We start from the raw sequence: 25,999 nt of genomic DNA, 5'->3' as shown, positions 1-25,999 counted from the left end.
ACTACTTGCTTCTATTAGATTGGATACCCATGAAATGTATTTAGACTGTGTATTTTTTAACGGTGCAACAAGTCAACTTGGTCATATCGACAGCGACGGAGTACCCGAATACCTGAATACCCCAGACCGCTCGATGTCCTCCTCAAGGAGTGACTCGCTCGCATTAAGGGGGGAATTATGTAACTACGATACCTACCGTACCTAGGTGCAGTACATGCTAGCAGTCGATAGCGCAATCTGCAGCTGACGGCCGCCATCTGTCGGCCCGCCTAGCGAACACAACCCCCCTTTGCCCCCTTAAGTTACACTGGACCCTAGTTACTCCTACCCCGACCTGCGCCCGACCGCCGACAAGGCTGCGCCGAAAAAAAGTTCGAGGCAAAGCTCCTGGAATTCGACAGCAGCGCCTGACGTCTGCACCACGACCTCGTCCACGACCACCGACAAACGAGACAACGCACTTCGGCAGCGCAACCCAACCTCGCACGACTCCGAAGCCCTGTCGACTCACCATGTCTGCCGCACAGCTTTTGAACCCGAAAGCCGAGTCCCGGGTACGTACGCGAGAGAACCGTCGGGAGGTGGGGTCCTCAGCTAATCTCGTCGCAGCGGAGGGGTGAAGCTCTGAAGGTAAACATCACCGCCGGCGAGGGCCTCCAGGATGTCTTGAAGTCCAACCTGGGTCCCCTGGGCACCCTCAAGATGTGCGTGCAAACAAAACCCCCATCCTCTCCTGCTTGCTGCTCGGCTTTGGATGCCAGCCAGCCCTCCCGTTTCTACCCCCCCTCTACCCCCAGGACCCGCAGCTAACCCGGGCCAAGGTTGGTGGATGGCGCTGGACAGATCAAGCTCACCAAGGACGGCAACGTCCTCCTGCGCGAGATGCAGATCCAGAACCCGACCGCCGTCATGATCGCGCGCGCCGCCACCGCCCAGGATGACATCTGCGGCGACGGGACCACCTCGGTCGTGCTGCTGGTCGGCGAGCTCCTGAAGCAGGCGGACAGATACATCTCCGAGGGGCTGCACCCGAGAATCATCACCGAAGGCTTCGAGATCGCCAAGAACGAGTCCCTGAAATTCCTCGACTCCTTCAAGCTGGCCAAGGAGGTCGACCGCGAACTGCTCCTGTCCGTCGCCCGGACGTCGCTCGCCACAAAGCTGAACGCCACCCTGGCCGCCAACCTGACCCCCGATATCGTCGATGCCGTCCTGGCCATCTACCAGGCCCCCGCCAAGCCCGACTTGCACATGGTCGAGATCATGAAGATGCAGCACAGAACCGCCTCGGATACCCAGCTGATCCGCGGCCTGGCCCTGGACCACGGCCCCAGACACCCCGACATGCCCAAGCGCGTCGAGAACGCCCACATCCTGACCCTCAACGTCAGTCTGGAGTACGAGAAGTCCGAGATCAACTCCAGCTTCTTCTACTCGAGCGCCGAGCAGCGCGACAAGCTGGTCGAGAGCGAGCGGAGGTTCGTGGACGCCAAGCTGAAGAAGATTGTCGAGCTGAAGAAGGAGGTGTGCGGAAACGACCCCAAGAAGAGCTTTGTCATCGTCAACCAGAAGGGCATTGACCCGCTGTCGCTTGACGTCCTGGCCAAGAACGGCATCTTCGCCCTGCGAAGGGCCAAGAGAAGAAACATGGAGCGCCTGCAGCTGATCTGCGGCGGTATTGCGCAGAACAGCGTCGAGGATCTCTCGCCCGACATCCTGGGCTGGGCAGGACAGGTGTACGAGCAGCAGCTGGGCGAGGAGAAGTACACCTTTATCGAGGATGTGAAGGAGCCCAAGTCGGTAACCCTGCTGATCAAGGGGCCGAACCAACACACCATTGCACAGATCTCTGACGCCGTCAGAGACGGCCTGCGCAGTGTCTACAACATGATCGTCGACAAGAGCGTTGTACCGGGTGCGGGTGCTTTCCAGGTTGCCTGCGCTACTCACCTGAAGAGCGATGCCTTCAAGAGAACCGTCAGGGGCAAGGCCAAGTGGGGTGTGGATGCCTTCGCAGATGCCCTGCTCATCATTCCCAAGACGCTTGCCGCCAACGCCGGTCATGATATCCAGGATGCCCGTGAGTATCGCCCAGAAGCCCTCGGCCAGTCATTTACTAACCTTGTCCAGTTGCGGCACTCCAGGATGAGCACGTTGACGGCAACGTTGTCGGATTGGACCTGATCACGGGCGAGCCCATGGACCCCACCCTAGAGGGCGTCTTTGATTCCTTCAGAGTACTTCGCAACTGCGTTGCATCATCATCAAGTATCGCGGCGAACCTGCTCTTGTGCGACGAGCTGCTCAAGGCACGACAGATGGGTAGACAAGGCGGCCCCGGCCCCGGCATGGACGGGCCTGAGGAATAGAGATGCGGATCACTTGCTGTACCTTAGACGCGACAGAAAAAAGGCGTTCGCGATAGACGTTATGAGATCAACTCTCCATGGAGGGATATGACCAAGTATGAGTAATCCGAATAAATTTCTACGCCCACCAAGTGCTCTAGCTGGGCTGAAAACGCCTTTCTACATGCCCTTTCTGGCCTGCCTCCGACTACCTGCACTCTGTACTCCCCGACTCTTGGGCGAAGGGTATACGGATCCTGCTCGTAGGCGAAGACTCTGGCATCTCCGCACATACATTTGGATCAGTCCAACCGCCGGCGGTTGCAGTTCCATCGTGCTCCCCGAACCCTCCAACAAAAAAAAAAAAAAAAAAAAGACTTGGCCATGTGCTCTCTAAGCACCGAGTACTCTTCTGTCTAGGTGATAATGTAATTTACAGTCTGGAAGGTGTCAGTAACCGATCACTATACTTGGCAATGGGAGTGGACCAACCTTCCACCGTCTAACACCATGCTAGATACTAATGGCCCCCGGCCCGTCGCCTTCCTGCCCTATTTTCCGAAGCCTGGTGTCGTGTTAGCATCATCGGAATTTGCAATGCACTGCGAGGCGTTCCCCTTACTTGGGTCAATGGGCGGGTTAGGCTTTGGCGGCTTTGGCTTTGAAGCGCTGCGGAAGTTGGAGCGCCCCTTGAGGTCTGTCATGGCGAAAATCATTGTTCGTATGGTTGTTTGGCTAGGTTGTCTGATCCCGAGTCGATATGGTGGAACACATGGCACCTATCTCGTCTCGACACGACAGGATGATTGCCATATATATACACCTTAAGAACGAGGCCATTTTCGCTGCCTTCAGAGGTGCCTCCTTGAGGCGCAATTGCGACTTGACTTTCTCACCGGGGCCCCGTATGTCGCGGGTGACTCAATTTTCGACTTCCCACCAGCGAGGCACACAGAGCACTGCCCTGTGCGCAACTAGAAATATACCAACACGGCCTCGCAGCAAGATCGCGCTGCGACTCGGGAGCGTCATTGCGCACAGTTGTGTGGGCAGGCAATCCGGCACGTTCGGTGGTCCTGCGCATTTGCGCTGGAGCTGGACTGGTGCCTGCGTGCGCGCGCGGTGGTGTCTGGGACAGAGGGCACACAGTAAATACACTTACTGGTCACTGTACTCGAGAAGGTTGCCTGTCGTATCAAGCCTCCAGTTCATCACCTTGTGCCAGGTTTGACTCCCGAAACTTTGGGGATGGCTCCATTTCAAGATTGATTGCATTCAAGAATGGAGATTTCCACACGTCCTACGCGACGCAGTGTCAAGCGCGTCTCGACCTCACATGATCTCGGCCTGCAACCCCCGCCCAACGAACCCCCAGGGGCATGCATAGCAACGCCATGCAGACCACATGCATCCCGTGGCCCCCCGATGGAAATTCCATCCGGCTGGACAGGTAATCACCACGCTGCAGTTCGATATTGGCTGCGATTTCACGCATCTGCGAGGGCTCCATGCTCACCCACGCTACCCTATTGGCCCCCCAGGCTGGGTGGTGATGCACCACGATGCAGCCATGGCCAATCCCGCAGGACTGCGTTGCAATCCGCTTCCCTTCCCGGCCTAGCCATACGCCAGACCACAGCCTTGTGCCATGATGTTGCACGCAGTTGCGTGAGATCGCAGACGGTACGCGATAGCCCTACCTTCGGGAGGAAGGTCGGTCAACATGGCTAGGGAAATCTGTCCAAGATGGAAGGCTTCCGTATATCCACCAATTTAAATCGTCCCATATCACTGCAAATCTCCTTGGTGTGTTCTCATATGTTCTAGCTCCAGAAACCGCTCCAGAAACCCATCTCAATGTCTTCTGGTTGCCAGATCTGGTGCAAGTACAATGTCAGGGCCCTTCTTGTCATTTACGTCTCACGGAAGAAGCAGCCCAGTGAACCATCTCAGGGCTACTATGACAAAACCGTCGAAAGAGCTTCCACTGCAACGCTTCCTTCACAGGCCTAAGTCGCCCGCTATCGACGAAGGAACAGAGGCTTACGACGGGAGAACGACGCGGTCAAATACACCCTCGTTGACGTACGAATCAACACAATCAGGATCGCCTTCTCTGAAGGAGGACCACTTCTTGGGATCGCCCCACACGGACAGTTGCGATATACCTGATTCTTATCCAGCACGGACAGGTGATTTCTGGTCTGCAACTGAAGCCCAGCAGGGTAGCTGTTTTGCGAATTCGGGTTATCGGGCCGCCCAGGAAACCTACCCCAGTGACAGCGAGACAGAAAGTGACGACGAAAGCTCTGGTAGCGACGATTGGAGCGGGCAAGAGGACGATATTGAGCCCATGGTGCTGGCAGCTGTTGGGAACGATCTGAAGCTGGCAGCATACCTGATTCCCATTATCTACCAAGAAATGTCGGCCGATGCGTCAAGACGCATCAATCGCAAGGTTGGCCACTGGCAGTCAATGGTAGCTTCTCATGGCGGCCAGTTTCCGCCGCAGTCAGATGCCCTCGGAAATGGAGCTCCCGCGCAGACAAACTCCGGCTCATTCAATCAGCAATCAAGGGGAAACCCACTGAAAAGAGCGAGAAGGTCAAGCTCAAGCGACTGTGGCAAGGACGTAGACGAGGAGGACGGAGATGGTGACGAGAAAGAAGACGGTGATGGTGACAGACAAGGCGATGGACCACCAGGAAAGTCTGCACAGCTGCCACGGTTGGCTTGCCCTTTCCACAAGCTCAACCCCCAGAAATATGCCATCCAGCATGAGGTTCAGGAGAGCCAACATTACAAGTCATGCAGTGGCCCGGGTTTCAAGAGCATCCAGCGACTCAAGTATGTTTACCTTGTGCTACGATTCTCTACTGGAGTCTAATAACGCATCCCGCAGGGAGCATCTGAAACGAAAACATTATCCCGTGCAGTGCGATAGATGCTATGAGATCTTCCGTGGGTCTGACAGATCAGTCTGCATGTCTCTCCTGGAAGATCATCGCCAGAAGGCCACTCCATGCGAGAGAGGCGACTCGACTCTCAGGGAGGGCATCAGTGATGCGCAGTGGGCAAAGCTGGACGGCAAGAGGGGCAACAAGAACTCCCAAGAGAAGCATCGCGTACAAAAGTGGTTCGAGATCTGGGTTGTCCTGTTTCCTGACGAGGAAAGGCCGGGCTCTCCTTGTATGTCGCATCTTCGAACCATACTGATGCTCGCTAACTGATTTCAGGGTATGAAGGGACCGTAGGCCAGCATGGAATTAAGGCCTCCAAGTCGCCGCAGAGCTCTGATTTTATGAGACTCTTCAATGCTATCCTGAACCACAAGGTTCAGCAAAAAGACATCATTTTCCCTGAAAATCTCAGGGAACGCATTGAAGCAGTGGCAGAATCAGCATTCAGCACATGGCTGGGTACTTCTTACCAAAGGGCCTCTACTGACTCCAGTTCGAGTCTGACTCGTAGTTACTTGTACCCTTCGATGGTCGGTGGGTCGTCCACCCATTTATCAGGCCAGCTCGGAGATTCTCGCTATTACCACTCGCAGCCAAGCTCACACAGCCGTAGAAGCCATGCATCTTCTGGTAGCTTTGGCTATCGTCCAGCGCCTCTAATGCTGAACCAAACTACGTCCCAAACGGTAGCACCCCCGCAGTTCAATATGGAATGGGTTGCTCCCATGACACCATCTTCACCAGAATACGTTCTCAACAACATCGCATCAATGCAGGGACGAGCATCGTCTTTCCAGCCTTTTGGAATAGGTACTAGGCACCCACCTGAAATAAGTGAGCCGATGTTCGCAAGCAGTGGCTTGCAGCCCTGGAACCAACCGCAGAGTGGTTACACCGATCAAAACGCCTTCCCAATGCCAGGCTCGGCGTTCGCTGTTCCCGTGTCCAATGACCCTCTTAGCCCAACACTCATGGAGGAGTCGATGGATAACCTCCGAGATATGAACGGAAATCTCTCATTCGAACGGGGCATGTGAGAAGTTAGATGCCCATATCCCACTAACGTGGATCTAGCCTACTTTTCTCCCTCTTTGTTTTCTTGAACATGTGGAATTGTTCGTTCCTTTTGGCTAGTCGAAAAGTCAAGGTGCAGTATCGCTATGAAGTCGCCGCGAGGACCCTCAAGTGAAATTGAACGGTTCCCAGCGTCGTCGCACCGAATACTGCCGGGTTGGAACAGCTGGAATGCGTCACCTTGACATTATACTATGCCTACCTGCCGCGACACGGGACGTTTTTCCTTGAGTGTCTTTCATCGTGATCTGGTTAGCAACAAAGAGATTTCTCGATTCCAATTCATTTAGAGCTCGGTTGTATGTCAGTGCTATCTGGTTCGCGGGATACCATTCTAGCGGCAGTTTGTTTCTTGTTTTCTTTTCCTTATTTTTGGCTTTTGAAACTGGGCACCTAGTTCTAGCGATTTTTTTTGCGGAGCAATGGAAAATGGCGTTGGGTGAAATATGTTTGTAGCTGTATGGGAGCTCAAGATTTGTCCACCCTGCGGACTCCTTTGCTTGGAGTATTGCGGGATAAGCGAAGAGGTAGTATTGCGTTCTCGCGTCCACTCTTTTACAATTTTCATCTCGCAGACAGACAAACATAAAACTATCCTTTATTCCTATCTCTGAGCTCTTTCATCACTCTCTCCTCACTCATACATACCCAGGCAAACGGACTTTAGTGACTTTAACACGAGTTGTGTATTGTTATACACATATCTGATGCTGTCTCTAAAACAATAGAATTTGAAATTCTATGGCATAAACTCTCTAAATTCAAAACGTGTTACCTGCTGTATGGAAATCTCCATTTGGTGGTGTGTGAAAGTTTAGCATATATACACAGAACTGATAAGCGAGTTTAATACATGTGTACAATAATCTCCACAATGAGAAACTCTGCAAAACTAGAGAAAATTTTGATGAGGATATTGTTTTCCTGAATCTTTCAAAGAACTGAATAGCTTGCTATAGTCTGAGACATGTATACGAGGGACTAGCTCGAGCTCCTTCGATGGGGCTAGGGTTCCTACAACTCACATTAGAAACCCAAACCACATCCCGCAAAAACGTTCCAGTGGAATTTTGAGAAAACCTGGGCTCTAAGCGCTTGTACGGTTCCAGATGTGCGCCCAGTTCCAGAAGGTGACACTTCAGCTGAACTGATACTTAAAGAGCTTGTTGTAGAAACACCTCCGACATAGGATCCGCTGTTAGTACGAGGTGCATCCGTCACCGTGCCTTCGGGTGGCACGTGTGTTGTTTGGCTGGGACCCGATTTGACGGTGAATTGCGCTTCTGGCATTGTCTGCCACATGACCGAGAATCGAGCACCCAAGCCAGCACCTTCACCTCTGGCCTCTGAAGTGAATGTTTCTTGGGCTGCTTCAAGAGGTCCAGGGAACGCTGCAGATCTTTGAAAGGCATAATCAAAGTCTCTCCAGTCTACGACGCCCAAAATGAGCTCATACCAGGAGCCTCTGGGGTCCGGCAAGATAGTGGTTGTGGGTGACACAGCCTCAAGGTGCTCGGGCGGATCGGATAGTATACTGAATTCGGGCAGAGGTGTAGTTGTCTTACTGCCCTCAGTGGTACTTGTAATTGTTTCAGTGGTCTGAGTGTAAGGCGTGAAAGTTCCGGAAGCTGACTGTTGAGAAGAGATGATACCTTCTGTGTCAATGTTGGTCTTCCATCTGTTCGGCACTTGGTACTCCAAATTCTTGAGTGATACAAAGTGAACGCACCTGACCATTTGATGAAGGCTCTTGGAGATGTTCTTGATACACGAGTTAGACTATGTCGATTGGAATATGCTCACGACAAAGCTGGTTCCTTTTCGGGAGGGTTTAGTTGGCTGACAGTATGGTGGTGGAAGTCCCCTGGTCTCGGTAACAGATCACAGTTGAGACTTCGTCTCCTGTGGCGCCCGCCTGTACAGGTTGCCATGCCCAGATAGATATAGAAGACATGGTCGCACTACACGCAGGATGACTGGAAGTGGACTGAGGACTCTCTTCTCAATGGTGTCACTTATATTAGGGGAACTTGGGATCAAGTTATTGATACAACCTCGGGCACAGTAATATGTGAAGAACCAGATATGGATCGTCCTTTCCATTTTTGCGTCAAGACATTATCCCTTGCCTAACCCTCAAGCAATTGAAGCTAGCAGCTAGTCTAGATCACTCTGCTGGCCGTCTGAGGGCATATCGCATATTGGGACTATTTGACGTTTCAATGGGTCGGAAACACGTGAAACAAATTTATAAAACGCATGCTTGGCTGATCTACGGGTCTACAATGGAAGGAGCCTCACATGTTCGTGGCAGTTAACTGTTGATACCGCTCGGGATTCTAACCACTACACGTCCAGTTACACCACCAAGCTTCAGTTGATCCAGAATTTGGGGTATATCATGGAAGTCCAGGACCTGAATCGACGGTTGAATGTCTCCCCTCAATGCATGCTCTAGTATCTCTTCCATTTGCCCCTCACTTCCCACCGCGACTCCCGTGATAGAGAGAGCTGCATGACATATTAGCTTCTGATATCACCCACTAGATGTAGTATGATTCGTGTAACATACCTCTGGCAGAACACAAGGATGCAGGGATGGGGATATTGAAATCGTTGGCCGGGAGCCCAACGCACACTATGATGCCCATGTTCCGCACCAAGAGAGGAGAAGCTCTGAAAGCATCTTCCGAGCCCGACACCACCACAATCGCATGGGCACCTTCACCCGTGATTTCCTTCACTCTGTGTTCCACGTTACCCTCGGCGAAGTCGATAAACTCAGATGCACCCGACTCAATACTCAGCTTTCTCTTTTCCTCGCCAGAGTCGATCCCAATGACCCGGAAACCCTTTACTTTGGCTGCAATCTGCACACCTATATGGCCAAGGCCGCCACCTGAGCCTGATATCACGAGCCAATCACCTGGGACTAGCTGGCCGTCAAGCTTTGAGATAGCACCCATCATGGTTAAACCCGCGCACAGTAGTGGTGCCGCAACCTCGCTCGCCAAGCCGTCTGGAATTCTGGTTACAAATCTCGAATCCGCCACGACATATTGCTGCAAGGTCCCGCGCACATTGCGGCCGGTGTTCAATTGCCTGCCACAGTTGTTTGGAAAACCTCGATTGCAGGCCGAACACTGGGTGCAGGCACTATAGAGCCACTTCACTCCCACACGCTGGCCAAGGAGCGAGTCATCTGCATCGGCGCCAGCCTTCACGACAATACCGACACCCTCATGACCGACAATTGGTGTGTACGAGCTCCAGCCTAGTAGAGCTCGGATTTCCGATCCGCTGTTGCATACATGGCAAGAGTCAGAAATACTCGAGAGAACGGTCACCATGGGACTTTACCAGACTCCGGAAACTTCTAACTTGACTAGGATTTCGTGTACGCCAGGCTCACCAACTGATACATCACCACGAAGAAGTATTCTTCCACCCGGCCCTGGGTCCTCGATAACAGCCGCTTGCTGAACCAAAGGTATTTGGAGGTCCATGATATCTCGGAGGAGTGATTCAGCGCATCAGATGTGTTTACCTGCCCAACTTGCTATCTTGTATGCAGAGAGATGCCAACAGGGAATTGCATTGAGCCGGCACTTCCGATCTGGAACCAGTTTATGGGGACCAACAAGGATATCCTGGAGTCGGCTAGGGAAGAGCGCGCGTCGAATTAGAGTACTTTCGGCAATAGTACGGGGATCCGGGCTTGCCGGGGTCTGGAGGCGCCTGACCGAATAAGATGCTCGCCATTACGGCTGAGAGGCCCATAGTAACCACGTCGTCCGCCATTTTGAAATCGCGCACTTCAGCAGGTTGACCTATGGCCTCCTATATAGAGAGTGCCGTGATGCGGTGCCGAAGTGACGTTGAGTTTAGCGTGCGCCGCCTCCACGTGGGGAACGTGGGTCGCGGAATTGACAGCAGCTTCTTGGCGGTCAAGGCGGAATCTGGAGTCTCCAGGGGACAGGGGTAAGATCCGTTCCCTGATCCGTGGCCATCTATTTTGTAAGTCAGTTAGTTTACCCCAGCCCAGGCTATCCCGCCTCAAGCCCACATCGTGGGTGTCTTGTGCATGAACAAGCGCCTTCGGCACCAGGAAACGGAGTGGATTTGGTGGCTTGGTCTTGTTGCTCGCCCTTTCGCCATTCGCTTCTCGCGCTCAATGCCCTGCAAACAAGCATATTCCATTGGATGAATGATGATCGATCCGCAACGCGATGTGGTCTCGTGCGCAACCCTGATGATACACGGGGCTCCTGGTAGTATACCTGGGTTCGTCATGGATATAAATATTCTCTGTGGGCCCGTAGCGTGATCCCCTCTTATCGTTTCTTGGTCATCTCGAATGTCAAGATGGCAGTGCTTAATGTCCTCCTCTCGCCCTGGGCGCCAGTGGCGGCCTTTGTCGCTCTGATTGCCTATGTCTTATATCCTTATCTTGTGTCATACAAGGACCTGAAGGGTATACCCGCTGTCTTCCCGGCTCAGTTTACAGACCTGTGGCTGTTCGCGGTTTGCAGACGAGGCAACCGATACGAGGTCGTCAATGAAGCCCACAAACGTCTGGGAAAGGTTGTACGGCTCGCGCCGAACCATGTCAGCGTGGCAGATGTCGATGCAATTCCAGTGATATACGGCCACGGCAATGGCTTTCTGAAATCGTCAGTACACGTCCAACTGTCTTGATCCGTGTCTAGTGAAATCCCATCTAACTTGAAGACTAGCGACTTCTATGACCCCTTCGTGTCAATTCGCCGGGGATTGTTTAACACGAGAAACCGGGCCGAGCACTCACGAAAGCGGAAGATAGTCTCACATACCTTTGCACCAAAGTCGGTTGTCGAGTTTGAGCCATACGTGCGACAGAACCTGGAACTCTTCGTCAAACAATGGGACTCTCTCAGCAGCACGCCTCTTCCTGATGGCTATGCTCACTTAGACTGCCTATCCTGGTGTACGTGCGAGGCCTGCAGTCTTCTCCGGATTCCGAACTGATTGAATGATTAGTCAACTACCTAGCCTTTGATACGATAGCCGACCTGGCCTTTGGCAAACCTTTTGGGATGCTCGCATCTGGCGCGGACATTGCCGAGATCAAAGCATCCCCGACGAGCCCTCCCATATACGCACCAGCATGTGAGATCTTGAATCGCCGTGGCGAGGTATCGGCCACACTCGGAGCCATGCCTTGGTTGAAGCCATACGCCAAGTGGCTGCCAGACCCATTTTTTGTGAGCAACTCAGGTTTTCTATTTGGTTTGGCGTAGGATGAAGAGTATCAGCTAACAAATGGGTGAATTTCAGAGCAAAGGACTAGAGGCTGTTGAGAACCTGGCTGGTATTGCCATCGCACGTGTTAGTGACCGTCTGGCCTCGCCGCCAGATATCAACCGCAAGGACTTGTTGGCTCGATTGATGGAAGGGAAGGATGAGAAGGGCGAGCCGCTCGGCAGAGAAGAGCTGACTGCCGAAGCCCTGACGCAGCTCATCGCCGGCAGCGATACGACCTCCAACAGCTCCTGCGCGCTCCTGTACCACGTCGTCCGGACCCCCCACGTATTCCCCAAGCTGCGCGCGGAGCTCGACGAGGTCATCTCGGACGACGCCGAGGTGCCGACCTTTGAGCAGGTCAAGCGGCTGCCGTACCTGGAGATGGTCATCAACGAGACGCTGCGGTACCACTCGACGTCGGGCATCGGGCTGCCGCGGCAGATCCCGGCCGAGTCGCAGGGCATCCACCTCAACGGGCGCTTCTTCCCGGCGGGCACCGTGCTGAGCGTGCCGACCTACACCATGCACCACTCCAAGGAGATCTGGGGCGCCGACGCCGACGAGTTCGTGCCCGAGCGGTGGGAGAACCTGACGCCGCAGCAGAAGAACGCCTTCATCCCCTTCAGCCACGGCCCGCGGTCGTGCGTCGGGCGCAACCTGGCCGAGATGCAGATGAAGCTGATTGCGGCCACGTGGGTCAAGCGGTACGACGTGTTCCTGCGGCAGAAGGTCATGGAGACCCGCGAGGGGTTTTTGAGAAAACCGCTCGGCCTTGAGGTTGGAATCAAGCGTCGTTAGAGTAGACAGCTTGGTCTAGTTTCAGATAGCTCTTCGTCAGAATAATAGAAGTGCCCTGATGCACGGGGAATATCAGTATGCGTAATCTGCCTGTGACCAATGCCATCATCGCTTAATGTGTACTTCCTATTGAATCACCTCTCAAGGTATACTATCTGATGGAGGGCATAGAATTTCACGGTTCCAAGCCAGCTCAACATCAATGATTATTCGAGATGGCATGAGTTTGTCGCAATTATATGCAGAGGGAAATAAAAAGCCTGTGAAGCAAGCAATGTGGATTGTGTTCTAAACTACCCTAGCTAGCTGGCTAGCACCGATTCTTCGTCTCACTTATCCATACCTCAAATGGCTCCTTGCCTTGTCAACGCCGGGGGAATATTGTGTTGGTCAAACCGACTAACTCTTTAGGCAAAACATAACATAGCAAACCCACCAGTCAAAGAAAATCAACGTCCTCCTCCGCAAGAAGGCCTCTCAATCTCGTGATCCGCAATCTCGTAAGATCTAGCCCATCGTTACCACAGCGATCTCGTTTAGGCTAGTATGGGGAGGCAACCACATCATCCTTGCCAAGCTTATAACGACCGCTCTCCCGAGTGCCTATCCGCCCGGAACTGCGTCGCGGGGTCGCCAGCCGAGCGCCAAGCCCTGCGATGCTCTCGCGGGTCGGCCGCTTCAACTGTTGCTTGCCAACCATGTTGACCTCGTTGGGTAACGCAACGATGACATTCTGGTCAGTACCGAACTTGAAGTCGTCAGCCTTGACCTCATCGGAATATCTCTTGATAGTGTAGGGAGCCTTGGCTCCACGGATGACCTTCTTCAGGTTCCAGTCGATGATGTATGGCCCCGTGGCAGTGATTATGGACGTTTCCTCGTGCGAATGTCCAGTATTGAAACGAGCAGGTGTGAAGGTGACGGGTTTGCCCGTCTCATAGGCAAACTGAGCTACGTGCTCGGGAGTGAGAGCCAGACGGCGAGGTTGAGGTTTTGCGTCAGCAGAGAAGGACTTCTCGAAGCCCAGCTTTCCTTCGTTCTTGCCGGTCTTCTGCATGGCGTCGATGAGCAACAGGTAGGTACGGCAAGTACCTAGGACCCAGCGACCATCGGCAGAGACATCCAGGCCAAGGATGGGTTCGCCAAGGGCTGGAATATGGGTCTTGGCGTTGATGCCCAGGCGATCAAATAGTCGAATATCACCCTTGTTGGATGCCACGGCCACATAGCCCTTCTCCGTGGTCGAGATGGCGCTGAAATCGTTCTTGGAGGCGTACTGCTTCAGCTGCGAATCGACGAGCTTGTTGCCAGCGAGACGAGGGTCCACTCGGAACAAGGAGTTGTGACTGACACCCAAGAAGGTGGGCTCGTGGGTCATCTGCGCGAACTTGTTCTCCGGGGCGAAGGTGACGACAGGAATATCGTCATGAACATTCCACTCGTCCACCACCTTACCATACTCGAGATCCATTCGGTAGAGCTTGTTGGGATCTGTGTCGTTCTGCAGGATCATGTTGCGGTCCTCATTGTGTAACATGGCCTTTTTGGGGCTAAACAGAGTGCCGCTGGGAGTCTTGACCTCGGAGATGTTGGTCGAGAACTCGAGATGGTTGTTGGGTGCATGTTTGAAGACGCCGATCTTGGAACCTCGGACCACAAAGGATCGGTCATGTTTGTAGCCAACGGATATGGACTTGTTCGTGGCACCGTCCTTTGGCTGCGTCTCGAGGTCATCTTGCTCCTCGTCTGTGTCGTAGTGTTCGCTCTGTGCGCCGGGGTCCTCGTCGTCATCAACCTCTTCAATCTCCTGCTCTTCCTCGTCCTCGTGACCCTCCTCGGGAACGTCATCCATCTTGAGGTCTTCGAATGCGTCGAGGACGTACTGGCGCTCCTGGTCCTTGACCTTGGTCCACTTGACTTCGTTCAGCTGCTCCCAGAGGGCTCGCATGAAACCCTCTTGGAACCGTTCCAAGGTGGGCTGGTCCTTGAAGCGCAGAAGCCACGAATACGCCGAGCCATCATCAGTGAACTGGTTGAAGATGAAGGACAGGAACTCAAAGTTGAATACAGGGTTGACATCGGCGACGACGGGGATGCCGATCCACTCCTGGTCCTTGCTGGCGACGTGCATCCAATACTGCCAGTGGCCAATATCCGAGACCTGGGCGGTGACGGAGGTGTCTTTCAGGACAAAGGAGCCCGAGGGATGGTCGTAGAAGTGCAGCTCTGCCAGTTCCATGGACAGAATCTCCAAGGGCTCAGGCTGGGCTGGGACCGAGGGCGGGGCGATATCGCGCGTCGGTGCTTTGACTTCCCTCTGTTGAGGGGGTGTCTCTGGTGGCTGGGGCTCGTCGTCGCTGGCGTTCATGGGCGCGACAGGTGCCCTCCGAGGAGTGGCATCCCGCTTCGCTCCCGTGTTGGCCGAGTGCTTGATGGAGAACATGTCGTCGGTGGATTCGAAGGTGCGGCCGATGGTCGGGCTATGGATGGGACTGGCTTGCGGGATGGGCTGCTCGTCCTCGAACTCGAACTGGCGCAGGTCGGCTTCCGAGGCAGTGGTGTGGGGCTTCCGGTATTTGCGCTCGTATTGGCACTGCTTCGCGATGCGCTCGAAGGCCTCGACCTGCATGAGCTGCACCGAGGCGTCGCAGACGAACTCGTAGAGGTCGCCGGCATCGCCGCTGAGGTCCTTCCAGGCCAGGATCTTGCCCGAGCCCTCCCGGGTCTCGACGCGGAAGTGCAGGGCCTCGTCCAGCAGGAAGGTCTTCTCGTCTCGCTCGGCGGCAAGAGCTGCGATCTCGGCGTCCTCTCCTTCCTCGTCGGCCAGCAGCTCAGCCTCGCCCTCCTCGTAGACGCGCTGGACGACGAGCTGGTACTGGAAGTCCTGGCCGGTGCGCCGGATGCCGACGGTGGCGTCTTTGAAGATGAGCTCGGAGTATCCCTTGGGCGAGAGCGGGCGAACCAGGTACAGCTGACCCTGGGGCAGCTCGATCATGGACTCTTGGCTGTTGCTGCCAAAGATCAGCTTGCCCACATTCTTGAGGACGAACATGGTGGCGGCTGCGGCTGCGACTGCGACTACGACTGCGACTGCGACTGCGACTGCGACTGCGACTGCGGCGACTGCGGCGACTGCGGGGTGACGATGGGCTCGAAAAGGGGGAAAGATAGGGAAAAGTGCAGCGCGGCCGCCGTTGCAGTGACGAGGATGACGAGGATGCCGCTCAAGCTCAAGATGATGGCCGGAAAAGAGGCAGGAAGTCGCAAGCTGGCATGCGGCAAACAAAGGGAGATGGGAATATCAGGGAAGCCTTGCCCGCGACACGCCTCGCTCGCCGATATCTTGGTATTGACCTTACTGACGGCTCGTCACGGAGAGCTGCGTCATAACAGAGCAAGCCTGACTAAGGTACCAAGTATCTTGGCCTGATAGGTCCAGTAGGTAGGTATCTTTTTTTTCTTTCTGGAGGGGGGGTTGCAAAGTACATCATAGTACGAGGGGTGGCGGGGCACAAGGGCGGATGGAGGACTGGATGAATGTGTGTGGATGGATGGATGGTGGGGGTGAATGTGGCTGTGCAGGATGAGCGCCACAGGCCCTTGGCGCTGCTTGGCTGCCCTGCGCCGTTGTTGCCCGTAACTCAAGGTTATTGGTGCTATCACTACACGCCCCCCTGCAGGGCAAATTGGCTCATTGGGACATTTTGAATGGAGGGATTCACCGCCGTCCATCGATCCCGTTGGGCCCGTATACCTGGTGCACTTTTGCCCGCGTTGTTGGACCTGCTTTTTGTTTTACGATGAGCTGAGGGCTTGAACATTCCGCTCGACTCAACACGCAGAATCGAGATTGATGGGGAAGCAAGTCGCCAAGTTGCCATCTATGGACACCATCGGCAGAGGATATGAGACTTTAGATCCCAAGTCCTATGAATCTCGCGTCACGACAAAGCTCACAAAGGGCGCCGGATATTGAATGGGAGGCCTCAGGCTTTGTTGCCTAGGTCTCTTTGAATACATCGCTCAGAACACCAACTGCATGCACACGTTTTGAGAGAGAGGGAGAGAGATAGAGAGAAAGGACCCCAAAGTTGAAAGGATGTCGATCTCTGTTTATTGTTGCACATCCATGGATCGGAACTCGGATGATGAACAAAGGAAGACATCCAGCTTCACTGCCTGATCACAGCTTCGGCTGAGGCCTTACCGGTTCTTACTTACCGCTAGCATATAAACCAGTGACCTCCGTGGTTGTGGACTGCCCAGTCTATTGTTTTCGCCGCATACTTCGCCAGTCCGTTGGTCATACATCATCCCTTCTCGCCTTCTACAGACTCTAACCCAAACCGTATCCAAGCCAAGCTCGATTAAAATGGTCAAATTCGAAGTCGAGGATCCGATATTTCGGAAGGAAGAACTCCTATGGATGGAGGCACAACTGGCTGCTGGTGGCAAAACTTGTTCTTCGTTCCCAACGCCAGATAGAGATAACGAAACATGGGAAAACGAGTTTCCCGACTCACGTCGGAATGACTTAGGTCCAGAGGAGATGGGGCGTGGGAATATGATTACAATCACTGGGGAGCGTCAGCAAGAACTATACCGGAGGGCGGACCAACTCCATCGATACCACCCGGTCCGCTTTTCGCCGGTGATGCATCAAGGACCACCAGCAGCATGGACGGAGCAGACTGTGATTCGGAAAATAGCAAAGTCGTGGGTCGAAATGAGTATTCAAAAGTTTGACATATCTTTCATTGATAACCTCTTTCTCGCAAAAATCAAAGAACCCGTTGAGCAAGTGGTATGCTTTGGGCTGGGACGCCTTGTGCCGTTACTCCAATCGGGAGACAAGCTCTACGACGACGACCCGGATATTCATATGCAAAGCTGGGACAACACCGCCGTAGTTGCGTATCTTGCGACGCACCTCCGCAAAGTCTGGGGCAGACGACCACGAGTTGTTTGCCAGGACCTACAGTATACCAACGCGTGCAGAGAGGCACTTGCAGCATACAAGATTGAAGCAATCGACTGCTTTGGCGCCACCACGTTCACTATGATTAATGAAAAATCTATCGTGGTTGTGTTTGGTGAGCCTGCGGCTCCCGTGCGAGAGATAGTTGCTGACCTTGCACGGCCGCTTGCGATGTGGTGGCGCCCTCGATGGACGCATGAACAAGTGGATGATCCTGAACATGATCCAGAGACCTGGAACCCTGATTCAAAACGCTCGCTTCAGATGTTGGATGAATGGTATGGGAAGGACATCAGATACAAAACCCGGATAGACACGAAATTCATCGGACGCCACGTATGGTGCTTTAGGGGCAAAGGACCGCGGAAGCCGGAAGACGAAGAGGAATCGGAGGGTTGGTATGATGAAGAGGGTAACTTTTTCTATGAAGGCCCTAAAGACGATGAAGAAGATGAAGACGAGGATTCTGATTCTGACAAATGGGACTTGTTTAGCGACTATAGTTCTGATGATAATTAAACTAATTTTTATTTTATAAAGGATGAATCGTGTATCATTATTATTATTATTATTATGGCACCACAAATAAATCGAGACTCTGCTGCAAATCCTGTGTTATTATAGAAAATCTCAATCTAGGAAAGAGGGGAGAGAAGAGCTCCCTCCACAGTTGTGGTGTGTGTTGTTTACAGGTGAGGTGGACCACCCTTCGTCCCCTTGCACTGGCCAGTCCGTGACAATTACTGGCTTGAATTTCCTTTTGACTATTTTATTGTTCCAAATCCGGTCTACCTTCAAAAGCATTGCTTTGAAAGTATTCGAAGTTCTAAAGGGCTAGGCCATAAAGAATGTCTAAAACTAGCCAGACAAGCCTAAGTCAGACCCTTAAGGGAGTCGATCAATGCTTATATAGCAGAGGCTTCTACTGCCCGTAATATCGGAGATTTTAGAACCATCAACCCTTCTAGTATCTTCTACTGTTGGTACTCACACAACGGTCGTTTTGAACGACCTGTTTAATATAAATCTAAAAATGGCCAATCCGAATGAAAAACACCTCCATGAAGAAAGTATTGCAGCGCAGGTCGCCCGCGGCATCGAGCTAGCTAAGAATAATGTCAATCTCGACGGCATCCTACTGACAACCAAGGGCACCGATGGAGAGCTTAGGTCGGAATTGCTAAGTCATTTTATTAGCGAGGAAGGTCGGAAATACGCGTTAAGGATACCCTCAAACTACGACTTGGAGGCTATTCAACGCTGGTATGCGCAGCACGTTGAGGTGGAATGGCGAGCAAACATGACCTTAGTTATGGCTGGTGATCTGGTCTCAATTCGTAAGCCGGAAGAATTTCGCATTCTCCTGGCCAGGATTGAGCGTGGAAAAGTCAAGCTGCTCGAGGACGAACAAGGTAGCGGATTGCCCGTGCTACATATCATGAACTCCGAACCGGCTCGCCAGCAAAATGCCCCAGGGATAGGACAAGCTGGTAAAGAGAAGGCCACAGACAAGACCGCAGACAAGACCGCAGACAAGGCCGCAGACAAGGCGCCAACGATACCAGCGAAGGGAAAGGAGACGGCCCCAGGCAACGTACCTATAACACCCGCAAAGGGAACGGGGACGGCCCCAGGCAACGTACCGATAACACCCGCAAAGGGAACGGGGACGCCCTCAGGCAACGTACCAATGACACCCTCGAAGCGCAACCGCGATGAGAACTCGAATCTTGATGATTCTGCTGATCCTGCTATACCAGGGAAGGCCGCGTCAAAGACGCCGAGACGTGAGGGCTCCACCGGACGCAGGCCTAGAACTGGCAACGACCGACCCGAAACGCCCAAAAAGAACGATAAAGGAAAGGAAGTTGCGCGCCATCCCGCAAGCGACAGTGAAAAAGACTCGGACCCAGACGATAGCGAAACAGACGTCAAACTTCCTGATAACAGCGTTATCATTGACGCGATGATTGACAAAATCGACTACAAGTTCTCCTGGGAGAATATTTGCAACTTTTTCCAGTGCGAAAAAGCCACTTTGGAATTGAAAATCCCGGGCCTTCTACGACCCGTCAAAGACCACCAGCTTGTTGCAATATGGGCCATGCTCACTCAAGTGACAAGGACAAAGCTTTCCACTTTCCTCCTTGGTGATGCCCCCGGCGTAGGAAAATCTCTAGAAGTTATTGCAACATTCGTTATCTTTCATCAAATAAAGAGCAGGTGGGCCCAGGTTGTTGCGGACCGAACTGCTAAACGTGGTAACCACCTACCTTGGAAGGGTCAGGACGACGAGTCGTTTTGTCCATCTCAAAACCCTTTCTGTTTTCGCTGTCCGTGCATCAATAGCAGCGATTCCGGTCGGATTGCCAGAAGCCTTCCTTATCTTCCTACAATAGTTGTTGCCGAAGCTGGTGTTATACCGGTTTGGGCGAGTGAGCTCGAGAGTCATCTTGACCACGACTTTCAAGTAGAAGGAGTGCCTTCAATCACTGCCACTATCGATCACAATCAATATGCACAAATGTGGCCACAGTACAGCAGGCCCCAGTTTATCGCAGAATCAAAAGCCAGCGTCATCGAAGTTCAACGCGAAGGCACAAAAACCAGGCCAGTCTTTAAGCACAAGATACAAGGGAGATCCGGACTGACCAGGAATATTATTGTGGTGTCTAGAAACTCGCTTAACAGATTTTGCCAACGATTTACGGAGAAACGGGTACATCAAGAAGCAGGCATTTCAAAGAGGAACGCAACGTACGATGCGCTTTGCCTCGGTGCAAGCTTCATCTTCTTTGATGAGGTTCATAGATACTCGGGAGCGAGGCAACCCAAGCCGGGCAAAGGCGCAAAATCTGGTGCTAGATCTAAACAAGCGGTCGGAGAACGTTCCGAGACTTTGAAGTTTATGGAGAGGTTGAGGAAGATTTCGACGCGGCCACTGATGGCGGTAGCCGTATCTGGCAGCATTCTGGACGATGGGCCTCCTCTCTGGTGCCGATTTCTGGAACACGCCATATATCAAGCATCATCTCTCGATTGGAGTTTCAACCTGGGAAACATCAAGACAGTAGATGAACTCCTAGAACTCGAGAAAGACTGGCGGTTCCTGGAAGCTAATTACCCCGACGCTGATGCTGCTGATACAGAAAAATTAAACGATATCAACAAGCGGATTGAGGTTGGCAAGAAAGCCTACCCTAATCTGCTACATGCTATAATGATAGCTCGTAAGAAGGAAGACCATTTCAACGGGCATCCAATTGTGGACCTTCCACCCTTGCAATACGAAGAGATTGTGCTGCCAACACCCGCAGGCGCACATTTGAACGCATTGAAGCGATTAACCGTAGAGGTGAAAACCTGGATCTTGAAACAGCTCAGAAAGGAAAGAAACAAATGGATCCAAGATGGAAAGAAAACAGCGGAGCCTACCATCGAGACCGTGTCGGCGAAACATTTGGGCCAGGCTGCGCGTAAAGGACTGGGAGAAGATAACCGACCATATCTGACGATACAACGAGCCATGTCATTCCCAGCCCTTGCTCGCATCATTACAGAACACAGTATAAAACCAGAGGCATTGGCATCAGAGGAGATAAATAAGATTGCTTTTGAAATTACAAAGTTACTGTGTGCGAGGGCCCCGAAACACAACATTCTCGCTGTCCTACAGAATTGCTTTCTCTGGAAATATAGCTCAGAGCTCAAAAAGTCTTTGAAATACAAAAAGATATGTCAGATATTCAACGAAGTCATCGAAGCCGGAAACCAAGATTTTGAGAAAATTGAGCATTCGTTGCTCTTCATGGACGGGCCCCTTCCAGCTTTTGTTGCCTTCATGCTACTTTTCCCAACATACTGCGATAAGATTGACTTCTATTATTTCCACGCCAAGTTGCCACAAGGCGCCGCCGGTACGGGACGCAGCGCAAAGTCCAATCACTGCAGAAATTGGTGCATGAAGGAAATCAACAAGCCTTCTGAGCCGGGAAGCAAACCTCGAGTTTTACTATTGACCTATGTGCTGGGCGCTGTCGGACTCAATCTCCAAGGTGCAAACAGGGTTATTCTCTGTGAGACCCCTCCAAGGACAGCCGATTTTGACCAGGCTATCGGCCGGGTCCAACGGATGGGCCAGGCAAAGGAACCGAAAGTTGTGTATCTTACGGACACCAAAAACATCTTTGAGTTACAAAGACGGATCAGGATCAGGACCAAGAAAGCACTGCGGGATATGCCAGAATATAGGGAGGCAAGGATTGAGTTCAACGACTTCGTGAACAGACCAGAAGATAAAGACGAGGAAATGGTCGACATCGACTCCTTGCAAGGAAATGTCTCAGGCCAGGACGACTCGGGAGCGGATGGCGATGATGATCTCAGCACCCCACGCCAATCAAACCAAATGCCTGATGCTGGAGACCCGACTAGCTCTTCATCGCAAAGACCTTCAGCTCCGGGATCAAGACCCAGTTCGCGCCAGGAAACGCCAATCGGATCACGATTGCTGTTAATGACGCAGGCCCGTGGCTTGAGAAACCAATCTTCCAACAGCAACCTGTCATCTCCAATTACCGGACCAGGGCGCAGTCCGGTTTCCCAGAACCTTGGCTCTCAAAACTCAGCTCAGTTTGGTGAAGGTTCCGAGAATATCCCGTCTTTACCATTGACTACCAGTGCGTCTGGCCAAGATGGTCCACAAGCAGCTCAAGGCCCTTCAACAGTCCCTGAGCGGGCGCGAGCTTCAAGACCAGGGGGTGTTGCAGGCAATTCCCAGGCTGGGTCCAGTAGAGACACAAGGCCACCTCCGGGAACGACTTTTAGGTCAGGAACTATTGAGGAACCTATTGATCTCTTGATGTCAGATCTTTCAGACTTCCTACAATCAGATAGCGACGGTGACGAGAGTTAATCTCGGATGACGGGGGCATTGATGACAAAGAATTGCTTAAAATGCGTACAGATAGCCAGCGGTTAATCAAAGAATTTTCTAGAGACTCCATAGGCGATGTTGAGATACCCTCATTTAGTACCGAGATTAACAATAGAACTTTTGGTGAGAGAGTACAGCAAACCACTGTCAGGATGATTTTCAAGTTATTCGAACCTTCCCAGTAGAATATAGCTCACCAACCAGTGATCATGACTGACACGGCACCACCAGTGAATCAATGCCCTGCTGCAAATCCTATGATGTACGAAAAACTCAGATTTACCAAGTGCTTAGATATGAGTCTTGATCGCGGCAATTGCGGCATACCAAATGAGGATGATTCGCAAAGACCACAGAGAAAAAGACGAGGGAAAGAAAAGAGATTTGAGGAGTCAGAGAAAATACACGTACTTCTGGCTCACGAGCATCTCGAACGTCTAGTTCGAGAGCACTCCTTGGCCGGGGGTTTCATTCGGAGATCATTAAGCAGACAAAGAGACTGGTCTAAAAGTAGATTGAGAAAGGAACGGGTGCTTCTCAGGGGAACTCTGTCGCTGGCGGTAACAGAGATCCGCCCGCCTCCTTCTCCATTGCGATACCGGGACCGGAGGGAAACCAAAAGTGCCCTTAGCAGTCCAGAGTGGTTAAAAGGAGCAACCACTTAGCTTTCGGCTTAGCTGTAGTTGAACGGTGTGGAACTGGTTGGAGTCGTTGGTCAAGAACATATTCGAAGAAGGAGGCAAGACATTGGGGCAAAAAGGGGTTTTGTGTATTTATATCGCAGGGCTTTAAAACAAAGGAATCAAGTCTTCATTGCTCCCACAAGTGGATTATTATAAATTGCAAGATATGTTGGCAAGTGCCACAAATTTCCGGAAATTCCTCTATATGTATATGGTCTGCAATGATTAGCTTGAAAACAAACCAATGCAGTGCCACAAGAAAGCAGTTGAATTGTTGATGAATTCTATGGAATTATGTGCATCTGTAGCTAAGAGTTGAAGCATAAGACGAAAGGCTGGACACCAACGTATTCTCAACTTTGATTTACAGAGCAAATTCACGTCGCTTCGAACTGATAAAGTTTGCATATAATTTGGAACAGTAGAGCACTAACCTTAGTCCCGTGGCCCAGCTCAGAGCGCTACTCCGATACGACATAAATGCTCATGTCAATTATGTCTTATTCCTTTCTGATCTATTCCCTGTGCACTCATCTCAACATTTCCCATTGTCTACCTAAATCTACCCTTGCCTCCGTTGTCCACCTGTACCATCCTATTCCACAACGAAGCCGCCATGGCATCAGGTAATTTTGCTATGAGCTCCGCATTCACCGAGATAGATGCGACGATATCAGAAGGCACACTACAAAGACTACCCGCAGAGCTCTTCCTTCAAGTTGTTGAATACCTGAAATACGACGGCTGGCCCCCATCAGCACGCGACATCAACATATCCAGCGTGATCAAGCTATCCCAAACGTGCAGATGGCTCCACCGCTTCTTGACTCCCCGACTATGGGAGGCCTGGGCGCTGTCTCGGGAGGACATTGACACGCATCCTGAGCGGAGTCCGTTCCGACATTTTCGCAATTTCATACAGACCGCAGCCCTGTACTGTGATGAAGCGGCCTGCCTCAGAGCATTCGATAACGGTGTAGATCTCAAGAATACAATCTTCTCTTTCCAGTAAGATCGCATCGTCCTCTCAACTTTCGAATCGGTTCCCGCGCTGACAGCGGCAGAGATCACAATGAAAATTCATCTTCGCCCTTTTCGGGCCCCATCACCCTTATACAGAGAAGCGTCATGTCGAACATGTTTGAGTCCAAGGAGCGCCGAGGCACTTTGGCCCACGTAGCTGTTACATCCCAAATGTCGGATTCAGACCAGAAGATCCGCTTTCTCAAGTATCTCCGTTGTCAAGGATTTGACATAGTGCGTTCTTTGGAACGTGGCGCGGGTGGTACGCGTCGTCTACCGCGCCTGTACGTGACGACAGTCTTTCAGCAAGCCGCGCTGCTAGGAGACATCAAGATCTTGCAATACCTAATGGACGATATTGGCGTATGCATGCCGTATGAGAGTTTTCTATTGAATGGCGACAGCCTGATAACAACCATGGTGGTGAGAGCGATTGACCAGGAGGCAATCCAGCTCTTGGTACATTCGGGTGCGGTTATCAATCGCCTTGGATGCCGAGGCCCCTTGGCAGCCGCGGTGACTCTCGGAAAGAAAGATATGATTCAACTCCTGATCGACAACGGAGCTCATGTGGACGAGGAGAGCGCTTCGCTGCCTCACCTTCTGGGAGAGATGCTCCAGTGTATTACGGACTGTCTCAGAGACGGGGAAGAGCAATTGGTTGCTGTCTCTGTCGATATCGTTACCATCCTCCTTGATGCCATGGCGCCTGGCGCGCTGCTGGAGACCGACATGCGCTGGTTCCTTTTCGACAATATGATGGAGTGTACAAGCTTTTCACCCTACCCGGCAGCCGGGGTATTTGGTCATCTGTTGACGCTTGTTCCTCGGGCACTGGAACAAAACAGCCCCTGCACCTGCGAGGACCCTCTCATATTTCGATTCTTCAACAGACATTCCTCGCAAGGGGCTGATGGTTTCACGAGACGGACGACAGCAGGGAGTCAAACGTGGCGTAACACCACCGCCCAATGTTGCCAGAGCAAGAACCATCTCCCAGACTGGCTTAGAGTTGTCCAAAGTCTCGGCGTGCAGATAGACGCGTGCCGCCCTTCCTTTGGTGATGACCCGTCGTGCTACGGTGTGCTGCACATGATCGTCGACAACGTTTTCAAAGACGAGCAGAGACTCATGTGCCAGTGCGAGACCGAGCTGCTGGACTGCATGCTGGCTGCGGGCTTGGACATCAACCAAGGCGTCGGCGCGAACCCCGGCACCGCGATCCACCGGTACTGCCAAAATGTGCTGCGCTTCGAGGCCGACTGCGGCTGCGAGAACGGCCCCTTCGACCAGCTGGAGTATGACGAGGTCGCGCCCATACTGGATTTCTTGCTGTCCAGGGGCGCTGACATCAACGCGCGAGATGCGCACGGTCATACGCCGCTGAAGATGCTGGAGCTGCGCTACCAAAAGCTGGATGAAATCGACCGAGAATCTCTACGGGCGAGTCGGCCAGGCCTATATGCGAAAGTCCGCCACCAGCTAGAACGTGCCGGAGCAAAGATGCGTTAGAAACATAGAAATCAAAGCCGCTGCTCAGTCTTCGATATCGTGGCCAATTCTTGAAGGCGTTTTGATAACAGCAGCTCAAAGTATATTTCCTGTATGTTATTAAAATGCTCTGGTTAAGGGTGAAAAAGTGATGGCCCAAATGTACTTGGATAATCGGCGTTGGCAATGGCACCGAATATTGCTTAAAGTATACAAAGATGGCACACAAAGAATGTAAATAGGTCAGACTTGATGTCGTAAAATCTATTCATCATATCATGCCGTGCCAGAATACCATGACGCCTAGTCTATCTGATAACCACGAGCAGCCTTGTAAGCCCATTTCCATACCTCATATACAGGCTCAGGAATTTGCCATGATTGCCCTTCAATGTCCCGGTAGCCTCATGCAAATTTAGAGCCAC

The 25,999-nt window shown here is 52.3% G+C and overlaps 8 protein-coding genes across 8 annotated transcripts; 6 read left to right on the top strand and 2 right to left on the bottom strand.

Moving 5' to 3' along the window:
* Positions 1-512: 512 nt before the first annotated feature.
* Positions 513-2,369, top strand: JN550_010701 (uncharacterized protein; the record flags this gene model as incomplete). Its single annotated transcript, XM_049308984.1, has 4 exons — positions 513-554; positions 610-704; positions 822-2,080; positions 2,131-2,369. The coding sequence occupies 4 exons, from the start codon at positions 513-515 to the stop codon at positions 2,367-2,369; spliced, it is 1,635 nt and encodes a 544-aa protein (XP_049167357.1).
* A 1,939-nt stretch (positions 2,370-4,308) lies between these two features.
* JN550_010700 (uncharacterized protein) lies at positions 4,309-6,345 on the top strand (the record flags this gene model as incomplete). The annotated part of the gene is made up of 3 exons (XM_049308983.1): positions 4,309-5,195; positions 5,251-5,537; positions 5,585-6,345. 3 exons carry the CDS (start codon positions 4,309-4,311, stop codon positions 6,343-6,345), a joined length of 1,935 nt encoding a protein of 644 aa, XP_049167356.1.
* Positions 6,346-7,408: 1,063 nt separating this feature from the next.
* On the bottom strand, positions 7,409-9,888 carry JN550_010699 (uncharacterized protein; the record flags this gene model as incomplete). Its single annotated transcript, XM_049308982.1, has 5 exons — positions 7,409-8,060; positions 8,112-8,143; positions 8,727-8,893; positions 8,955-9,682; positions 9,743-9,888. The coding sequence occupies 5 exons, from the start codon at positions 9,886-9,888 to the stop codon at positions 7,409-7,411; spliced, it is 1,725 nt and encodes a 574-aa protein (XP_049167355.1).
* Positions 9,889-10,747: 859 nt separating this feature from the next.
* JN550_010698 (uncharacterized protein) lies at positions 10,748-12,463 on the top strand (the record flags this gene model as incomplete). Its single annotated transcript, XM_049308981.1, has 4 exons — positions 10,748-11,055; positions 11,119-11,348; positions 11,402-11,625; positions 11,699-12,463. The coding sequence occupies 4 exons, from the start codon at positions 10,748-10,750 to the stop codon at positions 12,461-12,463; spliced, it is 1,527 nt and encodes a 508-aa protein (XP_049167354.1).
* Positions 12,464-13,004: 541 nt separating this feature from the next.
* Positions 13,005-15,515, bottom strand: JN550_010697 (uncharacterized protein; the record flags this gene model as incomplete). The annotated part of the gene is made up of 1 exon (XM_049308980.1): positions 13,005-15,515. One exon carries the CDS (start codon positions 15,513-15,515, stop codon positions 13,005-13,007), a length of 2,511 nt encoding a protein of 836 aa, XP_049167353.1.
* Positions 15,516-16,835: 1,320 nt separating this feature from the next.
* JN550_010696 (uncharacterized protein) lies at positions 16,836-17,960 on the top strand (the record flags this gene model as incomplete). The annotated part of the gene is made up of 1 exon (XM_049308979.1): positions 16,836-17,960. The coding sequence occupies one exon, from the start codon at positions 16,836-16,838 to the stop codon at positions 17,958-17,960; it is 1,125 nt and encodes a 374-aa protein (XP_049167352.1).
* A 514-nt stretch (positions 17,961-18,474) lies between these two features.
* JN550_010695 (uncharacterized protein) lies at positions 18,475-22,356 on the top strand (the record flags this gene model as incomplete). The annotated part of the gene is made up of 1 exon (XM_049308978.1): positions 18,475-22,356. One exon carries the CDS (start codon positions 18,475-18,477, stop codon positions 22,354-22,356), a length of 3,882 nt encoding a protein of 1,293 aa, XP_049167351.1.
* Positions 22,357-23,676: 1,320 nt separating this feature from the next.
* JN550_010694 (uncharacterized protein) lies at positions 23,677-25,595 on the top strand (the record flags this gene model as incomplete). Its single annotated transcript, XM_049308977.1, has 2 exons — positions 23,677-24,068; positions 24,125-25,595. 2 exons carry the CDS (start codon positions 23,677-23,679, stop codon positions 25,593-25,595), a joined length of 1,863 nt encoding a protein of 620 aa, XP_049167350.1.
* Between the last annotated feature and the right edge of the window lie 404 nt (positions 25,596-25,999).

This window comes from Neoarthrinium moseri, assembly GCF_022829205.1.
Source record: "Neoarthrinium moseri strain CBS 164.80 chromosome Unknown scaffold57_Wmoseri_CBS_16480, whole genome shotgun sequence".
Lineage (NCBI taxonomy): Eukaryota > Fungi > Ascomycota > Sordariomycetes > Amphisphaeriales > Apiosporaceae > Neoarthrinium > Neoarthrinium moseri.
This window is presented reverse-complemented; position numbering and strand designations above follow the sequence as displayed.